Genomic DNA, 23,337 nt, shown 5'->3' with positions numbered 1-23,337 from the left:
GGAGAGGTGTTCCGGGCACGTCCCACCGGGAGGAGGCCCAGGGGAAGACCCAGGACACGCTGGAGGGACTATGTCTCCCGGCTGGCCTGGGAACGCCTTGGGGTTCCTCCTGAGGAGCTGGCCCAAGTGGCCGGGGAGAGGGACGTCTGGGCCTCCCTACTGAAGCTGCTACCCCCGCGACCCGACCCCGGATAAGCGGAAGACAACGGACGGACGGACGGACTGTATATAACTGAATGCACCTTCCCTACTCTGCACCTTCTTGTATGAGCCGATGTGACGAGTGAATTTCTCCATTGTGAGATCAATAAAGACTATCTTATCTTATCTTATCTTATGTTTTATACTCTGAGTAAAGGGTCCTGACTCAGAGTGTAAAACTGATACGTTTTATCAGTTTTACAGAACATATATCAAGTTAAAACCTTTGCACTTGGCTTGTTATTTAAAAAAATGAAAAACCTTGAAATATTTGTATTGTAACAATTTGGTGCAAATCGTCTTCTTAAAGTACTTCTTGATTCTGAGATCGACCAACTCGGAAATACATGCATTAGTGACCATATTTTCAAAAAATGTAGCATTAAGATCGTGATTGCGCCGTTAAAAGTTTTTTTAAGGACTTAAAATTGTCCCTCGGCGACCGCTAGGCTGAAAATCCACACTTTGGGTCGATGACGTAGTTTGTGGGCGTTGCCCAGGCTACGCTACAGGGAGTTCAATGAAGTACACCACGAGAAGTTCAGATAGCGATTCACAAAGTGATGATTTTAACACGAAAGACAGCGCAAGCGTCTGTTACGACTCGGGTAAGTCTGACAAAAACATTTTAGGAGAATAAACAGAATGGTTTGCTAATGTATAATTGGAATTGGTGCTCATAATCGCGGTCATGGCTGACCGTTCGGATGTAAACACGGAAAGAACTCGTTGAAGCTCGATTGTCTGGCATCGTTTATGACGGCTGAAATCCGCCAAAACAGCACATAAAAAGATGTACATTTAGCACAAACCATAGCATTAATTTCAGCATTATGTGTTTCCGGAATTTTACTAAATAATCTAGACGTGAGCGCTCTGAGAGTGGACGCGCATTTATCTGTTGCGCCGTGGCGCTCATATTCTCCGGGGGGGGGGGGGGAACGGGACACCGAAAGACCCATAGCCCTTTCGGTTCGGAACCCCCTGCCGCTCACTACCTCTCAGCAAAGCAGCGCCGTGCAGAGAGGTAGTGTAGAGAGCATGTCGCTTCTCAGCAGGCTGCTGTGATGACGGCGAGATTTCTCCGCTTCACTGCGTGATGAGTGAGGAGAGAATATGGACATTTCAGCTGCCTGAAGACAGCGTTTATTTTTTATTTTACAATTTTGTAAACAGCTGCCGATTAAACTGAATGTTACAATCTTGACATGATTATATGAGTTATTTTACCGAGAAACCGATCAGAAGCACCGTGAAACCCCACCCCCTCTGGCTGCAGCTCCCGACACAGAGGGAAACAGATTTTCACAGGGGAGCTGAATTTCGCACAACACCGGGACTTTTTGGGTTCGGAAATGTGTGTAAAGAGACATTATCCTTGTTGGTATTTGACCAACCATAAGCCACACACTTTTTAGCCATGTTTAATCTGTTTATTTGTCTTTGAGAAAGCGAGTTTGCAACCAGGAAGTATCTTGTTACCATGTCAACAGATCAACGCCTACCCACATATTACGTCATCGGTCATGCAACATTTTTTTATGAGCCTTGAGCTAAAAAGCCTTAAAAATCCACTTTTTCATCGAATTTTAATTTTTTTTTCTCCCTCAGGTCATAATATGTGAACGTTCTAACATTTACCACCTTGTATGATCTCAGAATCAAGAAGTACTTTAACCTTCACAAGAACAGCAATTTAATGTGTGGTGCTGGATATAAGCAAGAGAACAGATGGAAAACAGCATAGAACCTGCACTTTAATCAGCTCAGACATTGTAACGCACAATTTGGTAAAAACCACAAAATTCATCACATTTTGACATTTGATATTGATCAGTGGTAGTACATAATGTTGTTCCTCATCATACGGCATAAAACACCTTTATATGAATCTGATCTGCTAATTTCAATGTCTGAATGAAGATCTACACAAACAGCCCCTTTAAAAACTGAAATGTGAAACTGAGCTTATACATGATATTGACTGGCTGCCAAAAGCATAGATCTGCTACCATCGAGCTGCATGCTGCCAGTTTAATTACAGCAACTCAACCATATGGTGTTTGTATGGAGTAAGAGGGAGTTGCAAGCCCAGCTTGTTGAGCAGAATAATATGAAACCTGATGATCAGCAGCAGAGTTTATAGTATCCAACAAATCCTTTCTAAATGCCCAAACCAGATACAAATTGCCGTATGGTTTCAGGCACTAGATGGCAGCAATGCTGACAAATCTTCTATAACATAAAAGCATGCCCTTTCATGTAAAACAATTTCAACATTTTAGTCTCATCTTACATCACTGAATACAGAAGTCATTTTTTTTCCCATAAGTGGCTGTAGTTGTCCATCTTAAAGTCATCTTCATAAAGATCTACTGTCTGTGTTTTGGTCTTCTTCACTTCCCTCCTTTTCTGGCGAGCGCGGCGTTCTTCGTTGGACAAAGTGGACAGGTTTACCGGCATCTTACAAAACACAACAAAAAGCATCATTCAGCTTTACAATCCAAATACAAGACAGTGTTTTCCCTAGATATGTTGTCTTTTTTAGGAGGGGGGGGGGGGGTTCTCCATCATGTATCTTTATACATAGTTGTATTTTAAAAGCTACCTGTCTTTCTTCCTTCCTACGTTTTGATGGAATAAATATATTCTTAAAATCTAGATCGGCCAAAGTTTAGAATATTTTTGTGGGTGGCTTTATTCAATTTAGATTTTATTACATTTACAATCTGCTCCTGATCCATTCATGAGGTCTTTGTAGCAACAAAAATATATTTTCCAAGAATAAAGCACCCATCTTATTTCATAGATGGATGCAGGAAGGTGTGTTTTTGTTTCCAACAGACAAACTTCTGGTGATTTGCGACAAAGTAAATTATATTTTTTTAATGTTGGGATTAATGTTTATACTTCATTAACCGATTTATCTTGTTATGATGTAGTAATGGAAGCTTCTGATATAATCATATTACTCACATGATAACTTAATCATGTCCCAGTGAAGAAACAGAAGACACTACAAGATTATGTGCTGACTGAACGTGATTGCTCAGCTGTGTATCTTGGTTGACAACTGAGGCTGTAACTATCTGTTTCCCCACCCTTCAGTACAGCCTCAGTCCTGTAACTAGGGAAACGCCCCAAACTTAATAAAACCAAGGAGAACGCTGAGACCGGCAGAGTGGGTTGGAGATTGTAACTGCACGGTCTCTTCCTACTCTCCTCGAGAATGAAACCAAACTAATTGTCTTTGTGCCTATCTTTCCCTGTTTGTATGATGTTCTAGGTGCTTAGACCTAACAGTAGGAATCTGTAAAATGACCATAGAAAACATTTTGTCATCATCAATGTTTACAATGGCAGGGCCACCATCTTGTTTTCCAAGCATGTTTCACTGCTTGTATTTAGATGTATTTTGTCAGGTCAACTCACAGATGAAATGCTTGAAATAAAAGCAAGTTTCTGGAATTTCTTTAATTTTTAATTGCTAAAAATTGGCAATTAAAGGCATTGGCTACGAATTTCGTTATCAATATGTTGTGTCGCGTGATTAATGCATCACTCGCCATGTCGCGGAGCCGTTTACCTCACATGCAGAGCTGACTAGCTGCTGAGTGATGTGCGTTTGATGATGCGTTTACTTGCACCAAACTTTGTTGAATTTCCATAAAACAACCGCAGAAGTTTTGTACTTCTTCATGCGGGAAAAAAAAAAAACAAACACGGAGGTTCTGAGTGCATAGAATGAACCCGAACCAGGTTCTGGGCATGGTTGAGACTTTGCTTTCCATAATTACGCTACAGGATCAGCAACTCCTGCTGTTGCTGTTGAGAGGGCGGAAGGAAATTATGATCATCCCAAAATGTTCTGTGCTGTGACCCCATCCTCCACATGCAGGCGCTGGAAATTCATGAGTTTGATCAGAACAAGTGTTTAGATGGACGCTGGTCGGATTATGGATCATAAAGCAGCCCTCTCAATCGGAATACAATTTAATTCTGATTGTAATAATTGGTTGATTAAGTTTAGGGCAAAGTCTGAGTTAAGGTACTGTATGGGAGAGAGGAGCAGGGCTCTGAACTAAATTTTCAAGAATCAAGAGTCTTTATTGTTATGTAACCATAATGAAATTTTGGTGAGACACTCAGAATGATAAGAGGCAGACCTAAATGAAAAGACACTTACAGAAAAATGAGACAAACAACCCTTCAGGACAATCTCAAAAATTTTAAAACTTAGAACAAATAAAAAGTATTAAACATCTAACACCCTTTTTTGACTTTTCTAAGAAAAAAATTTAAAAACTATTTGAATAAACGTTCTCGGAAGTAATATGTAGAAGGACAAATGTAGCATGCAGTATTTACATAAAATGCAGCTTGTGCTCCAGAGTCTGTGAAATGGGCTGGTGGTTTATCTGATTGTCAGTAGGGCTGGGTATTTTGACCAAAGTCCTGAATCGATTCGATTCATACAGCTATGAATAAATTAATTTCGATTAAGTTCGATTCGATCTGCTCTTACAATAATAAAGTGGCTCAGCTGTGTTGCAAAACACATGTATTTTATTTTTTCACTTCACATTAAACACAAAGTGCAAACAAAGTGCAGACGTAAACAAGACAGTTTAAACTTGGTATGTAAACAAAACTGTCTCAAAAGTGCAAATTTGTATAAATAAAAGTATTTACCTTGTAACTTTAACTACAACACAGCAATTTGCATCAAGGGATTTTCTCTTTTAAGGGCCAAAAAAAATACTAGCAAATAAACACAAAATAAATTAAACTGCCAAGTCAAATTATTGTCTTTCTTTTCACTTCTCACTAATTGTGAGATTCTTGTGAAGGAAAATTAGTTCATTGACATGATCTATGCTTAGGCAGCTCCTTTTTGCAGTGACGATGTCACCAGCTGTTGAAAATACCCTCTCCGATGCAATACTGGTCCCTGGGACACAAAGATAATGCTTTGCAAGGCGACTCAACAGTGGATACTCCCTTTCATTTGACTTCCACCAGATCAAAGGATTCTCATTCAGCACAGCAGAATTTTCAGCTTTGTATCTTCTGACTTAATCTTCAGCCCTTATTACTGGAGTTTTTTAGTCTGTGATCCTTTACTGTTGGTGAATAGACTGTCCCAAGGAGAGACTCCAAGGTGCTGGATATCTTTGGCTTCTTGGGCATAGTATCCTCAGCTTCTTTATCTGTATCATTGCCATCATTATCTTGCTGTTGAATTGGACAGAAAAAAAATAAGATTGAGCATAATTTAACTCTTAAATTAAATAATGTTCTTTCTAATCCAATCTTTTAATCATCAGTGAAAACATTCTTATTAAATAAAAACATTGTTAAATACTTAAATGACGTGCAGCAGCGGCAGCCTCAGCCTTCAGCCTGGAGAAGGTGTCATTTTGCTCTGCAGCAGACCGGAATGGAGGGGCCTTAAAGCGAGGATCCAGCGCGGACGCTGCATACAAGGTATCATATCTTGGGGAAAAAAATGTGTTGTAACAGTTTGAGTGAGGATAAGTACATGATGGAATATGAGTCACTGACTGCTACAGCTAAAAGTATGCACATAAAAGGCAAAAAAATACATAGATACCTTGTCCCCAAGTTATTCTTCACAGCAGCCTTTAAGTCCCTGACTAAAGCACTGTCTTTAAGGCTGGGGGGGGAAGGCATCCTGAAGCAGGGCGAGGAGTGGGGCAATGACAGACAGAGTTGGCTGCTTGTCCTCCGACATTGCTAATGTAGCTTCTTTCATCGGTTTCAACACCCGGACCAAATCCTCAGCAATTGTTACATCCTCCTCTGTTAAGGTACACAAATCTTTTTCATTCCTGCGCACGTCTTGAGAAAGAGTAGCAGAGATGGCTGGTTGTTGCTCTAAAAAGCGCTCCAGTATGTCCAGTGCACTGTTCCATCTTATCACAACGTCAGGTGTTATTTTGTGCGCTGGTAGTTGAAGCAGCTTCTGTTTTTCTTTTAGTATGTGGTTTGCCGTTGTACTCCGGTGAAAGAATGTAGCTATACGCCTCATACAAGCAAGCAGACGTGACACAGCAAGGATTTTTAGACCTGCTTGTGAGGCTAAGTTCAGAGTGTGCGCAAAGCAGCACACTCTGAACTTCAGCTGCGTTAATTCCACTGCACAAACCATATTTGCAGCGTTGTCCGTAACAACTGCTGGGTGTTTGCTGGTCTTCCCCCATTTCTGTATGGCCCCCATCAACATATGGGCTAGATTTGCAGCGGTGTGGCTCGAGGTAACTTCGGTGGTCTGTAGCACATGAGACGCGAGGCGCCACTCATTATCGACGTAGTGGGAAGTCGTCATGTAGGACTGCGTTGACAGCGATGTCCATGTGTCAAAGTTATGCCGACTCTCTCTGCTAACTCTCTGCATTTTCATTTGGATGTCGTCTTTCATTCATGTGTACATCATGGGGATAACAGTTTCAGTTAGATGTTTGCGTTCCAGCATAACGTAGTGTGGTTAGAGCACATGAAGGAGCCGTTTGAAGCCTTCATTTTCCACTACCGAGTAGGGCCGTAAATCTTTACACATAAGTCGCAATGGCCTCTGTTATCTTAATGGCCCGCGGAGAATCTGCTGGTAATGCAACCGAGTCCCTCAATATCAATTGTTTAGCTCCGGAAGGTTTGTTGTCGGATGTTAGCTTAGCATGATATCTTGTCAGGTGATTTTGGAGATTTGTAGTGTTTCTACAATAACTGACCTCCACTTGACAGATCTTGCAAACCACTTTGGTTTTATCCAGCACATTCTCTTTAGTTCTTTTAAATTCAAAACGGTTCCAGACGTCAGACTTCAATTGAGACGGTTTGCTGAGCGGTGCGTTACTTGCGTCGGCCATTTTGCATTTGCCCACACCTGCTCTTGAACATCGACATCACTCACATCACTATAAAACTAATCCATCTCATTCCCTACACATCGATTTTGTAAAATTTTAATGGAATTGATCCAACATCGATTAAATCAATTTTTTACCCAGCCCTAATTGTCAGAAGTGTTTTTTTCCCTCTGGTTGCATTGTTATGCCCAGTTATTTCCCTAGATGCACGACTTCAAGGGTGAGGCTCAACCAAACTGCATTGACACCCGTTTTCCAGTTTCACTTTTGTTGTGTTAAATCGCTGTTCATAGACAACAGTGACTATTAAATGATTGACTAAGAATCTAATCAACAAACTTCTTTATTTGAAGCATTATTTATTACCTAATATTATTGTAACAGAACACCTTAGTAGCAACTTGTGTTGTGTGCTTATTAGCTCTTTCATTACAAAAGTTACATTTTCAAAAAAAGAAATGGAAATAAAACTTTTACTTCATCCAATTCATCGATTAATCACAAGAAATCGACCGATTAATCGATAAAATCACTACTTGCAGCCCCACTAGAAAGGCCTTGTGCTGCTACATGAAGTGCACAAACAATTGTGTTTATTTTTTATTGTTATATTTTAAATGTTCGACAATGTTTGCAATCTATTGTTAACGGTTTTTTTTTAAAGGAGCTTTGCGCAAATTGGACAGGGTTTTTTCTTATACATGTCTGACATGTAAAATATGTTTTCCTCCATTTACTGTAGTTGCTACTCAACATGTGAAATCAATGCTCCAAACCTTTTATTTTAGAGGGTCAATATATACATTTAGCTTTACTTGTTATTGTGATGTGAGACTGACTTTCACAGTGAGTGTAATAAGGCTCATAGCTTTTGAGGTCATGTTTACAGCAAAAGCGTGGGGTTGACAACACAAACTATGCTTATTTTTCCTAGTACTTAAAATCTATAATCCTTTTGTTTGTAAAATTTATATAATTTGTCATTTTTGTATTTTACATTTTAGTATCTGCGCCTGTATTGTTCAATATATAATTGTTATTTTTCCCATTATATGCCAACAGTAAATAATGCATTTTTTGTTTTGTTTTTTCCTATAGAATGCCTTCTAGTGAGGAGCCATGAAGGGCCATGCTGTGCTCCACAGACACCAGAAGCAGGTCGTCCATCAGATACATGCCGTGGAAGACCATGATGAGGAGCCCGAAGAGGCACCAACCCCCCATGAAGTTCACTCCCAGGAGGATGGCATGTGTCCGGCCTCAAGTAAACTAGAAGACTGTAAAAGCTAAACTGAAAGGCCTAGTGTGCAAAAATATTTGTATAAATATTAATTTTAGGCCCAACTTGTGTAAATGTATTGCTAAAATTGAACACTGAGTGAGTGGCCTCAGCCCTCCTCTACGCTGTCGTCTGCTGGGCTCCAGGCAGCGCAGAGTGGGACAGAAAGAGGCTGAATAAATTGGTGAGGAAGGCCACTTCTGTTCTGGGCTGCCCTCTGGAATCTGTGGAGGAAGTAGCTGAGAGGAGGGTGTTGTCCAAGCTCACATCCATCATGGACAACACCTTCCACCCCCTGCACCAGACTGTAGAGGAGCTGAGCAGCTCCTTTAGTGACAGGCTTAGACATCCTGTCTGTAGAAAGGAGCGCTACCGTAGGTCATTCATCCCCACTGCTATCAGATTATACAATGCTGCACTATAACTGTAACTATAACTGTAACTATAACTGTAATAACCTACATGCAATATCTAATGTGCAATTCTATTTAACACACTGTGCAATAATCCTGAAAGTGACTTCTGCTGCTATTACACCTGAATATATGTCAATACACATGTATATAAGTCACTGTGAATGTACATAAGATATCCTCTGCCTTATTTCTATTTTGTATTTTTTATTCTTGATTTCTTATCTACTTCTTTTTGATCCACTGTATAAACGAGAACACACTGTATATAACTGATGCACCTTGTCCTACTTGGCACCTTCTTCTGATTACTGATTACTGAGCCGATGTGACATGTGAATTTCTCCAATGTGAGATCAATAAAGCCTATCTTATCTTATCTGTTGTTATTAATGGTCTTTTGTTTATTTCTGCTTCACTGAAAGAATCTAAAAGTTACTTCCATTTTTGGCAGGTTACTTATTTCAACTATTATTACAACCTTATTTATGCAGTACTGTCAATAATGCCTAGATCATAGGTGTCAAACTCTGGCCCGGGGCAATTTATAATTAATATTAGAGCCGGCTCGTCGGTCTTATAAGATGGCAACGCTGTGACGCCGCATTCACTGCTTAGACTACAAATCCCATAATGCTCTGTTGTTTTTTGGCGAGTCAATCAGGACAGAGGCAGACACGCCTCCTCCTCTGTGCCAGTAGCTTGCGCACTCCTTCGGTTGAAAGCCCCGGCGCACCCCGCATCCCAGGAGCCTCTCCCCCAAACCACACTGCGACCTCAAACTACAGCTGTCACTGTGTTACTTTACCAAGAAATGGTGAAAAGAAAGGCAGAAAATAGAACTTTTCTGGACAGGTGGGAGACAGAATATCTGTTTACATATGTAAACGACAGACCTGTTAGTCTTGTTTGTGGAGCCAATGTGTCAGTAACTAGGGAGTACAATATTAGACGACACTATGAAACGAAACACCAGGACAAATATAAGGACTTGGACCCCTCTCAAAGGAGCCAGAAAGGAAAGGAGATGAAAAGAGGTTTGGTTTCACAACAGAAAATGTTCACAAAAGCCACAACACAAAGTGAAGCTGCTGTAAAGGCAAGTTATATCGTGGCAGAAGAAATCGCCAAATCAGCCCGACCCTTTAATGAGGGAGAGTTTGTAAAAAAGTGCATGATGAAGGTTTGTGACCAAGTGTGCCCAGAGAAAAGGCAAGCTTTAGCAAATGTAAGCCTGAGCAGAAACACAATAGCCGAGCGCACATGTGAGCTTGCCACCAATCTACATGTCCAGTTGATGGAGAAGGGAAAAGATTTTGTTTCTTTTTCCCTTGCTGTGGATGAGAGCACTGAAGCGTCTGATACTGCGCAGCTGTCAGTCTCTGTCCGCGGCGTGGACTCAAATCTCTGTGTTACAGAGGAGCCTTTGGGACTTAAATCCATGCATGGCACAACCGCGGGGAAAGAAATCTTTGAGGAGGTTTGCAAATGTGTAACTGAAATAAACCTGCCGTGGGATAAACTTGTGGGATTAAGCACTGATGGTGCGCCAGCGATGAGTGGTAAAAAGAATGAACTGGTGGGCAGGATTCATGAAAAGATGCGAGAAGAGAACTGTGCAGGTGAACTTTCTGTTTATCACTGCATCTTACATCAGGAATCCCTGTGTGGTAAAGCGCTAAAGACGCAGGATGTTATGACCACAGTAACACAAGTTGTTAACTTCATAAGAGCCAAAGGTCTCAATCACCGCCAGTTTAAGTCTTTTCTGGAAGAGTGTGCTTCAGAATACGGCAGATGTGCCGTATCACACAGAGGTGAGATGGCTAAGCCGCTGAAAAGTGCTCAACAGATTCTTCGAACTGCGTGAAGAAATATGTCAGTTTGTGGAAAGCAAAGGGAAGGACACAACAGAGCTCCGGGAGCAACAGTTTCTGTGTGACATCTCAAGCCACCTCGATGCGCTGAACCTGCAGCTGTAAGGGCGGGGACGCGTCATCACAGATATGTATGCGTCAGTGAGAGCTTTTAAAACTAAGATCTGCCTGTGGGAGAATCAGATGCTACAAGCAAACTTTGGCCATGTCCCCTGCTGCCAAACCATAAAAACGCAGATCTCTACCGCCGTGTGCGCACAGTTTGCTGAAAAACTCAGTGTGCTCTGCGCTGAGTTTAGCCGGCGATTTGGCGACTTTGATGTCCAGAAACTTAGATTTGAACTGCTCAGTAATCCCTTCGCAGTTGATGTGGAAAAAGCACCAACCAACCTCCAAATGGAGCAGATTGAACTCCAGTGTGATGAAACGCTGAAGTCAAAGTTTGATGCTGTTGGAGCCGCACAGTTTCCACAGTTCATCCTGACACGATGCTTCAGCTCCACACCGAAGTTGCTCAATTGTTCTCCATGTTTGGTAGCACTTACCTATGTGAGCAACTTTTCTCCTCAATGAAGATGACGAAAACGTCTCACAGGAGACGTCTGACTGACGAACACCTTTGTTCGATAATGAAGGTTTCCTCAGCTCAACCCTGAGCCCCGACATTGATGGACTGCCATCCAAGAAAAGATGCCAAGTATCAAAGTAGATCAGTGTGTCGCAAAATGAGCAATAAATACGTTTTCTATGCACCTTCTTTTGTTACTCCAAGGACTAAATTGTTTATTCATAGTTTATTTAATGATTTATTCATAGTTATGTTATTTCATTTTCAAATTTATTAGCCTGTGTACGAAGCTAATTTTGACATTTACCTCAGAAAGGAGGCATTACATTTTTATTTAAATTTTATTTAATATGCCATTGATATGTATTATTATTATCATTATAATTATTACACACCTGCACTTTTAAGTTATATAAGCCTTGCTTGTTCAATATTTATTGTTAAATCAAAACTTGTTTGGGTCCATATTAAAAGATTAATTTGTTAAACCTCGGCCCGCGGCTTTTTTCAATTTAAATTTTGCCACACTGTGTATTTGAGTTTGACACCCCTGTTTTTTAATTGTTATTCTATTTCAACACAGCAGGTACACATTTATTTAAGAAAACAATGTAAAAATAAAAAGTTGGATGTGATAAGAAGTGGTAGTTTTGTAAATAACAGGCAAAGCCTGCATTGATACCTCTTGTACTTTGTTTTTTATAGCCAAAACAAGAAAATATGTCTAGGCGAATTACTAACATTATAGTGCTTAAAAGTGTTAAAATGTGAACTGAACAACATCTATAGTTAGATGTTCCCAAAGCGAGAACCTTGCCGCTGAATGCTGTTCTGGGATCATTGGAGTTTTGAAGCATTCTTTCGAAGTGGCAACAAAAATTATTCAGCAAACTGGATTTCTGCTATTTTCTAAACGGGTTCCTGTCTGACAAAGCCGCATTTTGAACAGCCCTGCTGCTCTCCTGCATAGATGCTAAGCAGCAGCAGCAGCAGCAGCGGCAGCGGGAGCTTCCTGCCGGTTACTCACCAGGAGGAGCCGCCTGGGCTCCGGGTATCTGATGGAAACTGCGGAGCCGTCCGGCCGGACCAGCAGCACCGGGTACTGGCGCTCATACCTCTGACGTCCGCAGCGGACCACCGACGTCCGGTTGGAGCTCAGCTGGGCTGCGTGGCTGTGGAGGAAGGAAGCCGGCGCAGCGAGGACCTTTGGTAGGGAACTTAGGAGAGATGCGCTACGGAGAACACACACACACACACACACACACACACACACACGTAATAAAGCCAGGTGCAGCATGTGGTCATGTTGCTGTACGTAGCCAGACCAGCTAGAACTCTTACCATGTCAGCGAACTGTAAGAAGAGCGGAACTTCTTCAGGAACATCTGAGCCATTATAAGCCGGCTTGGAGGAAAGTCGCTGTTTAATGTGCAAACTGTCACCGAGCAGAGGCCACCTAGAAGTCACACATGGATGATCTTCTTCTTCTTCTTCTTCTTCTTCTTCTTCTTCTTGTTTTTTTTTATGGCGGTTGGCAAACAACTTTCAGGTGCATTACCGCCACCTTCTTGACTGGAGTATGGATCAGATGTAAAACCACTATAATCTTCCCATAATACCTGTTCTCCTTACAAAATTAAAAATACTATTAAAAACTACATCCCCCGATGATCTTTGAAGCAAATTTCTAATATCTAACTTATTTTTATTCCTATTTAAATTTCTAATTAACTCCTCCCTTTCTCGAACATACTTACTACATTCTAAAAAAATGTTGTATTGTTTCCAATTTCCCACAATAACTACAGAAACCTGTATCATGTTTATTAATTATTTTAAGAGTACTGTTTAAACCTGTATGTCCAAACCTTAATCTAGATATAATATCTTCTTCTTTTTTATTCCTGCTACATTTCCTAAATTCTCCAACTTTTCTTTGGATGCTATAATAAAATCTGGCATTGCTTCCTTTATCCCACTGTTCCTGCCATTTATTCTTAATATACACTTTACTAATATTTTTAACCTCATTTTTACTCATTTTAATATTTAAATCAACAATACACTTTTTTGCTGCATTCTTAGCAAAACTATCTGCCAGCTCATTCCCTATTACTCCAATGTGAGCAGGAACCCAAACTAATTTGACCAGAGACCCATAACTTTTAATCCTAAACATTAACTGATTTATATCAACTATAATATCTTGCCTTGATTCTGAATTTTGTTCTACAATACTTACTAATGCACTACTTGAATCTGAACAGATTACAACCTGTCAGGATGCAGCGTGAGGGCTGCATGCTGAGCCTCTCTCCCTCTCTCTCGTTACTGCGCAGCCTGATGGGTTTCACCTGGCAGGCTGCAATTAACTCGCAACTGCTTCCACCTGGTTCCACCCTTATTTAAACATACCTCTTTCTGCTCTCGTTGCCGGCCCGTAGTGTTCACTCCAGCTCAGTCTCAGTCTGTCTTCAGTTCCGCCACTCAGCTCAACGTTCTTCACTCCAGCAACTCAGTTCCACGTTCTCCAGCTCTCGGTTCCACGTTCTTCAGTTCCGCCACTCAGCTCCACGGTCTTCAGCTCTGCAACCCCGCTCCACGATCTTCAGCTCAGCAACCCCGCTCCACGATCTTCAGCTCAGCAACTCCGCTCCACGATCTTCAGCTCAGCAACTCCGCTCAACGCCTTCAAGTCCTCCGCTCCCGAGTCTCCTCCGGGTCAGTCTCCCCGTGTTCCTCCTGCTAGCCAGCTTCCGCACCCTTCACCTCCGTCCATAAAGACTCTGGTTCCTCTCATCATTCACCCATCATTCTGTACAATAAAACTCACTTCAAGAACAGCTCTGTGTGTGCGTGCTGTGTCCGGGTTCATCCAAAGACAAATCATGACAGTTACGGGCCGGCCAAAGGATGAACCCGAGCACGCACAGAGCCTAGGTGCGGAAGCTGGTAGGATCCGCCCCGCCTCAGTTCCCGTCTGCGTGCCCAACTTCCCGTCTGCGTGTCTCAAGTTCCCACCTTAGATCTTAGTTACCTAGTTCAGCTTTATTTTTCCAGATTCTCGTTTTTTTAGTTAGACATCCAGTTCTCCAGTTTCAGTTGTTGTTTTTGAGTTATTTTGGTCCCGAGGTTTTTAATTACTTAGTATTCTTTGGTTTTACAGTCTTCTAGTGTTCCTTTAGAGTTCTTAGGTTGGTTAGTTGTTCAGCTTTCTGATAATTTATATAGGTTTAGCCTTAGTTTGGTTTATCTAGGAATTTTGTGTTTCGGAAATATTTAGGAGGTTTTTTCTGTTTTCTTTAAAAGTATTTGAGTTTCTGTTTTGCTTTGGGTATATTTTCAGTTCGGTCCAATTGTTCTAGGTTTCCCTTTAGGCTTTCGAATTTTGGTTCTGAATTTTTAGTTTTCACCTTAGATTTCCTGTTTTGCTCGTGTTCCTATTTTTAGCTGTAGTTATCTAGTTTTTCATCAGTTTGGTTGAACCTGCCCTCGTCTCCTTGTTTTGCTTGGTTTTGTGGTTTGGCTCTGGGTTTCGGTCCCCCTCTTAGTTTTCTGGTTTATTTTGGTTTTTCCGTTTAGCCCCTGTAGTTCCCCTCGAGTCCTGTCTTAGTCTTGTTGCCTCCGTCTGTCTTGTTGCCTCCGTCTGTCTTGTTGCCTCCGTCTGTCTTGTAGCCCCCGTCCTAGTCTTGTAGCCCCCGTCCTAGTCTTGTAGCCACCGTCTTAGTATAGTAGTCCATTGTTTTCCCTGGCCTAGTCCTCCTGTCGTGTCTTCCCCTGTGTTTAGGCGCTGCCAGAGCCCTCCGGCGCTTCTAGTCACCGGCTGAGCCCTCTGGCGCACCCGCCTGTTGCTGCCCAGCGCATGCAAGCCGCCACCAGAGCCCTCCGGCGCTCCCATGTCGCCGGCTGAGCCTCTGGTGCGATCGGCCAGTTGCTGCTCGGCGCATTCCCTGATTCTGGCGTGTTAGGACGCCTTCTGTTTGTGTTTCCTGGCGTGTTAGAACGCCCCCGTTCGTGTTCCGGCGTGTTAGGACGCCCTCCGTTCTTGCTTCCCCTGGCGTTCCCATACGTCAGTTCTTTCCCCAGGCGTTACCATACACCAGTTGTGCTCCAGCGTTTCTATACGCTGTTGAGCCCTAGTGTTATGGTCCACCTGTACCTTCCTCTGGCGTTTCCATGCGCCAGTTCTTTCCCTGGCGTTTCCATACGCCCGTCCTCTTCCCTGGCTTTTCTGTATGCTAGTTGTGTTCCACCGTTTCCGTACGTTGTTGAACCCTAGCATAGCAGTACGCCTATATTTTCCCCTTGGTGCTGTGTGCGCCCTTTATGTCTCGGCGTTTACCTCACGCCCCGGCAATCTTACCCTTGTGCCCCGGCGTTTCCCACACGCCCTGGCGATCTCTACCCTAGCGCCCCGGCGTTTCCCTCACGCCCCGGCGAGTTTCTTCCTTGCGCCCCGGCGGTTCCCTCACGCCCCGGCGATCTCGTCCCTTGGGCCCCAGCGCTCCCCTCACCCTCCGGCGTACCTTCCCCTTGGCGTTCCCATACGCCCGTCCCTTGCTCTTGGCGTTTTCGCACGCCCGTTCCTTTCCCCCGGCGTCTCTGTACGTTAGTGGTGCTCCAGCGTTTCCTTGCGCTGTTGAGCTCCGACGTGTCAGTCCGCCTGTCCTTACCCCATTGGCGTTCCCATACGCCCGTTCCTTCCTCTTGGCGTTCCCATACGCCCGTTCCTTCCTCTTGGCGTTCCCATACGCCCGTTCCTTGCCCTTGGCGTTCCCATACGCCCGTTCCTTGCCCTTGGCGTTCCCATACGCCCGTTCCTTGCCCTTGACGTTCCCATACGCCCGTTCCTTGCCCTTGGCGTTCCCATACGCCCGTTCCTTGCCCTTGGCGTTCCCATACGCCCGTTCCTTGCCCTTGGCGTTCCCATACGCCCGTTCCTTGCCCTTGGCGTTCCCATACGCCCGTTCCTTGCTCTTGGCGTTTTCGCACGCCCGTTCCTTTCCCCCGGTGTCTCTGTACGTTAGTTGTGCTCCAGTGTTTTCTTGCGCTGTTGAGCTCTGACGTGTCAGTCCGCCTGTCCTTTCCCCCTTGGCGTTTCATACGCCTGTTACCTTCCTTAGCGCTGCCGTTGGCCCGTTCCTCTCCTTTGGCGCTGTCGTGCGCCCGTTCCTTCCCCTTTGGCGCTGTGGTGCGCCCGTTCCTTCCCCTTTGGCGCTGTGGTGCGCCCGTTCCTTCCCCTTTGGCGTTGTGTACGCCGGTTCCTTCCCCTTTGGCGTTGTGTACGCCGGTTCCTTCCCCTTTGGCGTTGTGTACGCCGGTTCCTTCCCCTTTGGCGTTGTGTACGCCCGTTCCTTGGCGTTTCCGTACGCCCGTTCCTTGGCGTTTCCGTACGCCCGTTCCTTCCCTTTGGCGCTGTGTTGCGCCCGTTCTTTCCCTTTGGCGCTGTGTTGCGCCCGTTCTTTCCCTTTGGCGCTGTGTTGCGCCCGTTCTTTCCCCCGGCGCTGTCAAGCGCTCGCTCTTTCCCCCGGCGCTGTCAAGCGCTCGCTCTTTCCCCCGGCGCTGTCAAGCGCTCGCTCTTTCCCCCGGCGCTGTCAAGCGCTCGTACCTTTCCCTGATGTGCCGCGCCCTAATTGTGCTCTGGCACATCAGTGTTCTTTAGCTCTTCGGTTCCCCCGTGTTCTCTGGTTCCTTGGTTCCCCTGGTGTTCTCTGGTTCCTAGGTCCCCTAGTGTTCTCTGGTTCCTAGGTCCCCTAGTGTTCTCTGGTTCCTAGGTCCCCTGGTGTTCTCTAGTTCCTTGGTTCCCCATGTTCTCTGGTCCCTTTGGTTCCCCGTGTTCTCTGGTCCCTTTGGTTCCCCGTGTTCTCTGGTCCCTTTGGTTCCCCGTGTTCTCTGGTCCCTTTGGTTCCCCGTGTTCTCTGGTCCCTTCGGTTCCCCGTGTTCTCTAGCCCCTTTGGTGTTTGCTGGCTCTTTGGTCTTTCAGTTTTGACTCTTGCCCGCCTTCCTAGGCCCCCTCCACCCACCCAGCGTGGAGATTCTGGGCCGTCCGGTGTCCGGCCTTGGGGGGGGGGTACTGTCAGGATGCAGCGTGAGGGCTGCATGCTGAGCCTCTCTCCCTCTCTCTCGTTACTGCGCAGCCTGATGGGTTTCACCTGGCAGGCTGCAATTAACTCGCAACTGCTTCCACCTGGTTCCACCCTTATTTAAACATACCTCTTTCTGCTCTCTTTGCCGGCCCGTAGTGTTCACTCCAGCTCAGTCTGTCTTCAGTTCCGCCACTCAGCTCAACGTTCTTCACTCCAGCAACTCAGTTCCACGTTCTCCAGCTCTCGGTTCCACGTTCTTCAGTTCCGCCACTCAGCTCCACGGTCTTCAGCTCTGCTACCCCGCTTCACGATCTTCAGCTCTGCTACCCCGCTCCACGATCTTCAGCTCTGCTACCCCGCTCCACGATCTTCAGCTCAGCAACCCCGCTCCACGATCTTCAGCTCAGCAACCCCGCTCCACGATCTTCAGCTCAGCAACCCCGCTCCACGATCTTCAGCTCAGCAACCCCGCTCCACGATCTTCAGCTCAGCAACCCCGCTCCACGATCTTCAGCTCAGCAACCCCGCTCCACGATCTTCAGCTCAGCAACTCCGCTCCACGGTCTTCAGCTCTGTAACTCTGCTCAACGCCTTCAAGTCCTTCGCTCCCGAGTCTCCTCCGGGTCAGTCTCCCCGTGTTCCTCCTGCTAGCCAGCTTCCGCACCCTTCACCTCCGTCCATAAAGACTCTGGTTCCTCTCATCATTCACCCATCATTCTGTACAATAAAACTCACTTCAAGAACAGCTCTGTGTGTGCGTGCTGTGTCCGGGTTCATCCAAAGACAAATCATGACACAACCACTCTCTCTCTTGTTTCCTCAACCCATTCTAGAGCCATTAAAATAGCCATTAGTTCACCTGTATATACTGTCAATTTGTCTGTTATTCTTTTATTTCTCATAATATCTAATTCCGGAATTATAAAAGCTATTCCTATATTATTATTTGACATTTTAGAAGCATCTGTATATATTTGTATATATTCTGCATACTCATTTCCAATATAATTTTCCACCTCTTTCTTTTCTAATTGTTTTTCTTTTTCCAGTAAACTTAAATCAACTTCCGCTATTCATCCATGGTGGAATAACAGGAATAACCATAGACATAATATAAGAGTAGACGCGTCGTTGGGCGGGTTCTGCCTATGCTGCGATGCGTCAGAGCGTCCGCCATCTTAAATGTGGCAAATCTGCAGTTACTCAGTCACTTAAACAGTATCAGAGGGACTTTAATCTCTGAATATACTTTGTATTCATAGTATTTTTTTTTGTAATATTACAAGTTTATTTTCGTATCCCTTTAGCTTCATTCTCCTGAATTTATTCTCCTAAAGAATAAAAATATTAAAAATAATCTAACCTGGCCCTATTACTCCAGGAGTAAAATAATTCTGCAAACTGTGTGTATTCTGGAAATGTTCCCCCTTAATTCTCATGATATGATGTTTTTATCATAACATTATCACTTTTGTGTTTGTTTGTTTATTTTTACTTTATTGACCTAGGACTTTTTTCTCTCATTTTATTAATTTTACCTCTTTAATACTCCCCCAAAAAGTCTGTTCCTAAAGGTTCACAAGTGACACGGTTTTATGAAATAATGAAGACAACAATGTTTAGATTTAACAAATCGATCCTCATAACATATACACACACAAATATATATATATATATATATATATATATATATATATATATATATATATATATATATATATATATATATATATATATGTGTGTGTGTGTGTATGTATTTATTGCAGCACAGGAATTAATTTTTTTTTACATAAAACTTTTATTTTGTTTGCTACGTTTGTCTAAATAAGTCCCAAATATTCAACCCATTTTTCTTTTGATTGACACAGACTAAATACAGAATTCAACACATCTTAATAACAATGCAGCACTGAACCTTTTGGTGCATTTTGAACTGTTTCAAAAAGTCTGGATTGCGCTCTGGGGCTTTTACGATTTTTACATTTCGTCATTGTCACACTCACATGCTGTCATACTCTGGAAAGAAATAAGTGGCTCTTCCATGGGGAATTATTCCTTTATCTCTCAGACACCACAATTTATGTTCCTATGTAACTTATTAAGGAGTTTTTCACAATAGATCCAATAAGCTAGTGCATTTTAGCTGAAGATATCCATTACCTTAACATGTTCCCTGCTCTTCATTTCCATAACATTCTGTTACATTTTAACTGCAGATATTTTAAAAGCAATCCCCTCACCTTATTTTTTATGTGCAGCTCCCGTCCATGAGGTCATCTCCTCTGTGGCCCCTTAGCAAAAAAACAACAAAAAAACTGGCTTTAACATCAGTTGTTAAAGCCATAAGTACAATTTTTTCCTTAATATATCCTCTTCTATAATGTTGATTACTTGTGATGGTAATCAACGTGTTTATGAGACGACTGAGGAGTCTGTAACCCCCCTAGAGTCTCTCGCTGAAAAATCACACTTGCAACTTTCTGTGCACCAACCCGGATATATATATCTATTTATATCCATCCACGCTTATCCCTGCTAGGGTAACGAGGGATGCTGGTGCCTATCTCCAGCTGTCCAGCGAGAGGCGGGGTACACCCTGGACAGTTCGCCAGTTCATCACAGGGCAACACAGAGACAGACAGGACAAACAACCATTCACGCACACACTCACACCAAAGGACAATTTAGGGGGACCGATTAACCTAACAGTAATATTTTTGGACTGTGGGAGGATGTCAGAGGACCCAGAGAGGACCCACGCATGCACAGGGAGAACAAACTCCATCCAGAAAGATGGACTCAAGTCCACCCTGGAAAGTTTTGTTTGTGCAGCACTTCGGTTTCAGCGCTTCCCTAGGCTAACTAACATTAGCTTGACTGAATTGGTAAACTATCGCACCAACGTTTCCAAAAATTACAGAGCAATAAAAGTAGCAGCTCAGTGCCACATACTCAAACTGTTCATGACTGAGAGGATCATATAAAGAAGTGGCATCATATGACGTACGCTTTTGTCTGGTTTCTTTTCTTGTCATTTATGCAGTTCACTCAGCTCACCCTCCTTCAGCAATTAGTCACACCTGTCGGGACACTAATTAGTCTTCATTTTCGTCACCTGTCAGGCTCCCTTTATAAACTCACCTTGTTTGTTTCCTCGTCGCTGGCTCGTAATGTTCGTCCCTCTCCATCATGCCTGTCTGCTCCTGTTCCCCCGCTTTGGTTCCCGGCTCGTCTAGTTTGGTTTTTGTTTGGCTGCGCTGCTGATCCCTGTTCCTCCGTCTTCGTCCTGGTCTCCGGTTTTGTTCCTGGTTCTGCGGCAGCCCAGCTCTCCTCTGTTTCATGGACTGCCATACCTCAGTGTCATGGACTCCGTATCTGCCAGCCAGCTCTTGCATCTTTCACCTCCGACTGGTAACAGACTCTGGTTCCTCATGTCACCACCATCCACCTGCAATAAACTCTCTTAAATCCTACTCTATGTGTGCGTGCTGTGTCCGGGTTCATCCTCGACAAAATCATGACAATTTTATGTTGTCACTTGGTGCGGATGGCTCTGCAATGCGAATGTACCGAGGCATACCTCCATAGTGGAAAAGTTAGGACGGTGTTAATAAATAGTAACATCGATAACCTGGTATTCATGAAGGCTGATGTCCATTCAAGCCAAAGCAAGTCCGTTGTTCACTCTGCTGGATCCTGACTACATCAACTGGCACTACTGAGGCGGCTGGAGCGCTCTTGTGTTGCAGGTTCGGGGAAAGTCCTTCAGTGATGCAGCCGTGATTTAATGGAAGGTAGACTAATGAATTGTCTGAATAAAAAACTTACTAGCTGTGGCCTCATTGTGATTAGATTGCTGGTCAGTTAATTTTACAAATATGGCAGTGCCACATTTTTGGTATTGATCTGATGTTATAATTGGATATCAAATGACTGGCTTGAAGTTTGAAATTTTACCATTATGATGTGGACTCAAAGCTCTTGCTACAAGCTCATCACGTTAAAATGTAAGATAGCTTTAGAATAAAGTTGTAACTTTATTTCTATTTTATTTGTTATCAGTGTTAAAGAGTTAGTAAAAACATTGGCTTCTAAAGCATTTATGGAATAAAATTTGGTATATGTGTAACCAGGTGGATGTGATGTACAAGGGTTGCACAGGGGTTTTCTCCTTAAGAAGGGTTATGCAAGTCGACTTGTAGGATGACAAATGTATTAGCGCTCCTTCCCTCAAGGGGGCATTGTTCGCGTGTGAGCGCATAGTTTGCTGAGACGCTAAGAAGGAAGTAGCAGTAACACGAAGTGACTGACTGCTGTGGTGTGCAAAGGTGGATACCCTATAAATTTCGATCGGTAAATGCGTTGCGTGCATATCTCCACCACGCTGAGGGCAACACGGAGCAGCAGGGTTAGCAGGGGGGATGTGCGTGTTGATTGCCAGTTGTGTGTGTCCGGGAGTCTAGGCCACACACTGGAGGGAAAAAAGTGCCACTACTGTTGTCTAGTTCTAGCTAAGGACTGAAGTTCAGATTAATACAGTTGAGCAGTCTGAGTCATTATGAATCATTTTGTTTTTTGTAATTAAAACTGTCCTAAATCCTCAAGAAGAACCAACAAACAAACACAATATTAACACTGTTCTTTATTAAGCTCAGTCGGGGAATAAACAGGCAGTAAATGAAGCAAGAATATAATCGCCTGGACGAGGCCTGAACGTCAAAGCGGGGTTGACTGTAAGAGAAAGGGGAGAGAATAAATAGAAGGCAAGAACTAGGAACGTGCCAAATCATACGCTGCTTACCATGTAGCAGGAGAGACCTAACTGGGGAAGAGTAGCGCCTCGGGAACCTTGTGTGCCTACTCTAGATGGTGGGGTGGTTTCTGGAGGGCGGCAGATGGAGCTGGCGAGGAATCCGAAGCAAACCTCAACTGACGGGAGCAACAGACGGATTAACCAGAGTTCAGGAATCCTGGAGAAGTCTGTGGAATCCGGGAGGGGGAAACCTCGAGCCCATCTTGGTAACGCCAAGGGAGTACAAGGGGGAGCACCAGAGCAAAATCTGAGCTGATGATTCCACATGTTCAAAAATATCTTCAGGGCTTCAAGACGGGTGAGTGCATCCATGCACATAAAAACTGTGACAAAAAACAGGAGAACCAAAGTTAGTCCAAAGCAAAGACGAAGACTTACAAGCAGGAACTAAGGCTGGGACAGGGCCACGTCGTACCATGACTGGTTAAGGCTCTGGCATCTTCCGTCCGTCCGTGCTCCACTTAAGAAACCAGAGGAAGCTGCCTCTGACGAGCTGCAGGTGTGGGGCACGCCCCTTCAGCCACCACCTGTGGAGGTAATCAAAGCAGGCACACAAACAGAACCCTGACACTACACCCCCCCCCCCCCCCCGACAATTAGCAAGTGAAGTAGATTGCAAAATGTATTAATACACATTTTAGTTGGACACAATTTTTGTATATGTAAACATTTAAACGGTCTCAAAATAAGGATATACAATAGTCAAAGTGAAATATTGAAAAGCAGAGATCCAAAACACATTCTTGTGTATTATAATTCCACTGGTTTACAGTAAAATATTACTAATCAGGATCTTTTTGACATGTAAATTTCCCTGCTCAGTCATGATCCTTATCAATGATTTTCCCTGTGTGTTCACAAGGGCCGCACACATTCTTAAGATTTTCTCCATTTTATATACTAAGTTGATGGTACAGCCAGGGAGAGTATTTTGAAAACTTTGAGGCTCCTGGTAACTCTTCCACATGTATGTGGACATTTGCAACCCCCTTGAGGTAGTTACATCCTCATCAGACAACTGTTTGTTGTCTGATGAGGATGTAACTATGCTTGTAGAACAAGGTTAAATCTCTCAAACAGCTAATCTCTGATGTTAAAAACTCTGTCTCCCATCACTTCATCGCTAGGACGAAGATACTCCAGGAAGCCAGTGTGTTCCCTGTCACATACATTCTCCTAATATGTAGGTGTGATCCATCAGTGCCTGTAG

General features: G+C 43.8%; 1 protein-coding gene and 2 long non-coding RNA genes across 3 annotated transcripts; all 3 read right to left on the bottom strand.

The window, feature by feature from the left end:
- Window positions 1-1,937: 1,937 nt before the first annotated feature.
- On the bottom strand, window positions 1,938-12,743 carry mrpl55 (mitochondrial ribosomal protein L55). The gene is made up of 3 exons (XM_036131678.1): window positions 12,570-12,743; window positions 12,256-12,460; window positions 1,938-2,664 (listed from the first exon to the last, which is right to left on the bottom strand). The coding sequence occupies exons 1-3, from the start codon at window positions 12,620-12,622 to the stop codon at window positions 2,515-2,517; spliced, it is 408 nt and encodes a 135-aa protein (XP_035987571.1). The 5' UTR covers window positions 12,623-12,743; the 3' UTR covers window positions 1,938-2,514.
- LOC118560561 lies at window positions 4,748-8,293 on the bottom strand. Its single transcript, XR_004929444.1, has 2 exons — window positions 5,567-8,293; window positions 4,748-5,436 (listed from the first exon to the last, which is right to left on the bottom strand). It is a non-coding gene; the product is annotated as an uncharacterized LOC118560561 (long non-coding RNA).
- Window positions 12,744-21,736: 8,993 nt separating the features above from the next.
- Window positions 21,737-22,674, bottom strand: LOC118560548. Its single transcript, XR_004929429.1, has 3 exons — window positions 22,543-22,674; window positions 22,116-22,450; window positions 21,737-22,045 (listed from the first exon to the last, which is right to left on the bottom strand). It is a non-coding gene; the product is annotated as an uncharacterized LOC118560548 (long non-coding RNA).
- Window positions 22,675-23,337: the final 663 nt, after the last annotated feature.

This window comes from Fundulus heteroclitus, unplaced genomic scaffold, assembly GCF_011125445.2.
Source record: "Fundulus heteroclitus isolate FHET01 unplaced genomic scaffold, MU-UCD_Fhet_4.1 scaffold_45, whole genome shotgun sequence".
In the NCBI taxonomy this organism is placed as follows: Eukaryota; Metazoa; Chordata; class Actinopteri; order Cyprinodontiformes; family Fundulidae; genus Fundulus; species Fundulus heteroclitus.
Note: the sequence above shows the minus strand (reverse complement) of the source record. Positions and strands in the feature narration are given on the sequence as shown.

Excerpts from the sequence above, each read along its gene's own strand:
- mrpl55 (XM_036131678.1), bottom strand. The coding sequence starts at position 12,622 with ATGGCTCAGATGTTCCTGAAGAAGTTCCGCTCTTCTTACAGTTCGCTG. Across the intron at positions 12,461-12,569 it reads TCTTACAGTTCGCTGACATG|CGCATCTCTCCTAAGTTCCC; the intron begins GTAAGAGTTCTA and ends TGTTCTCCGTAG. Across the intron at positions 2,665-12,255 it reads AGCCCAGGCGGCTCCTCCTG|ATGCCGGTAAACCTGTCCAC; the intron begins GTGAGTAACCGG and ends GTGTTTTGTAAG.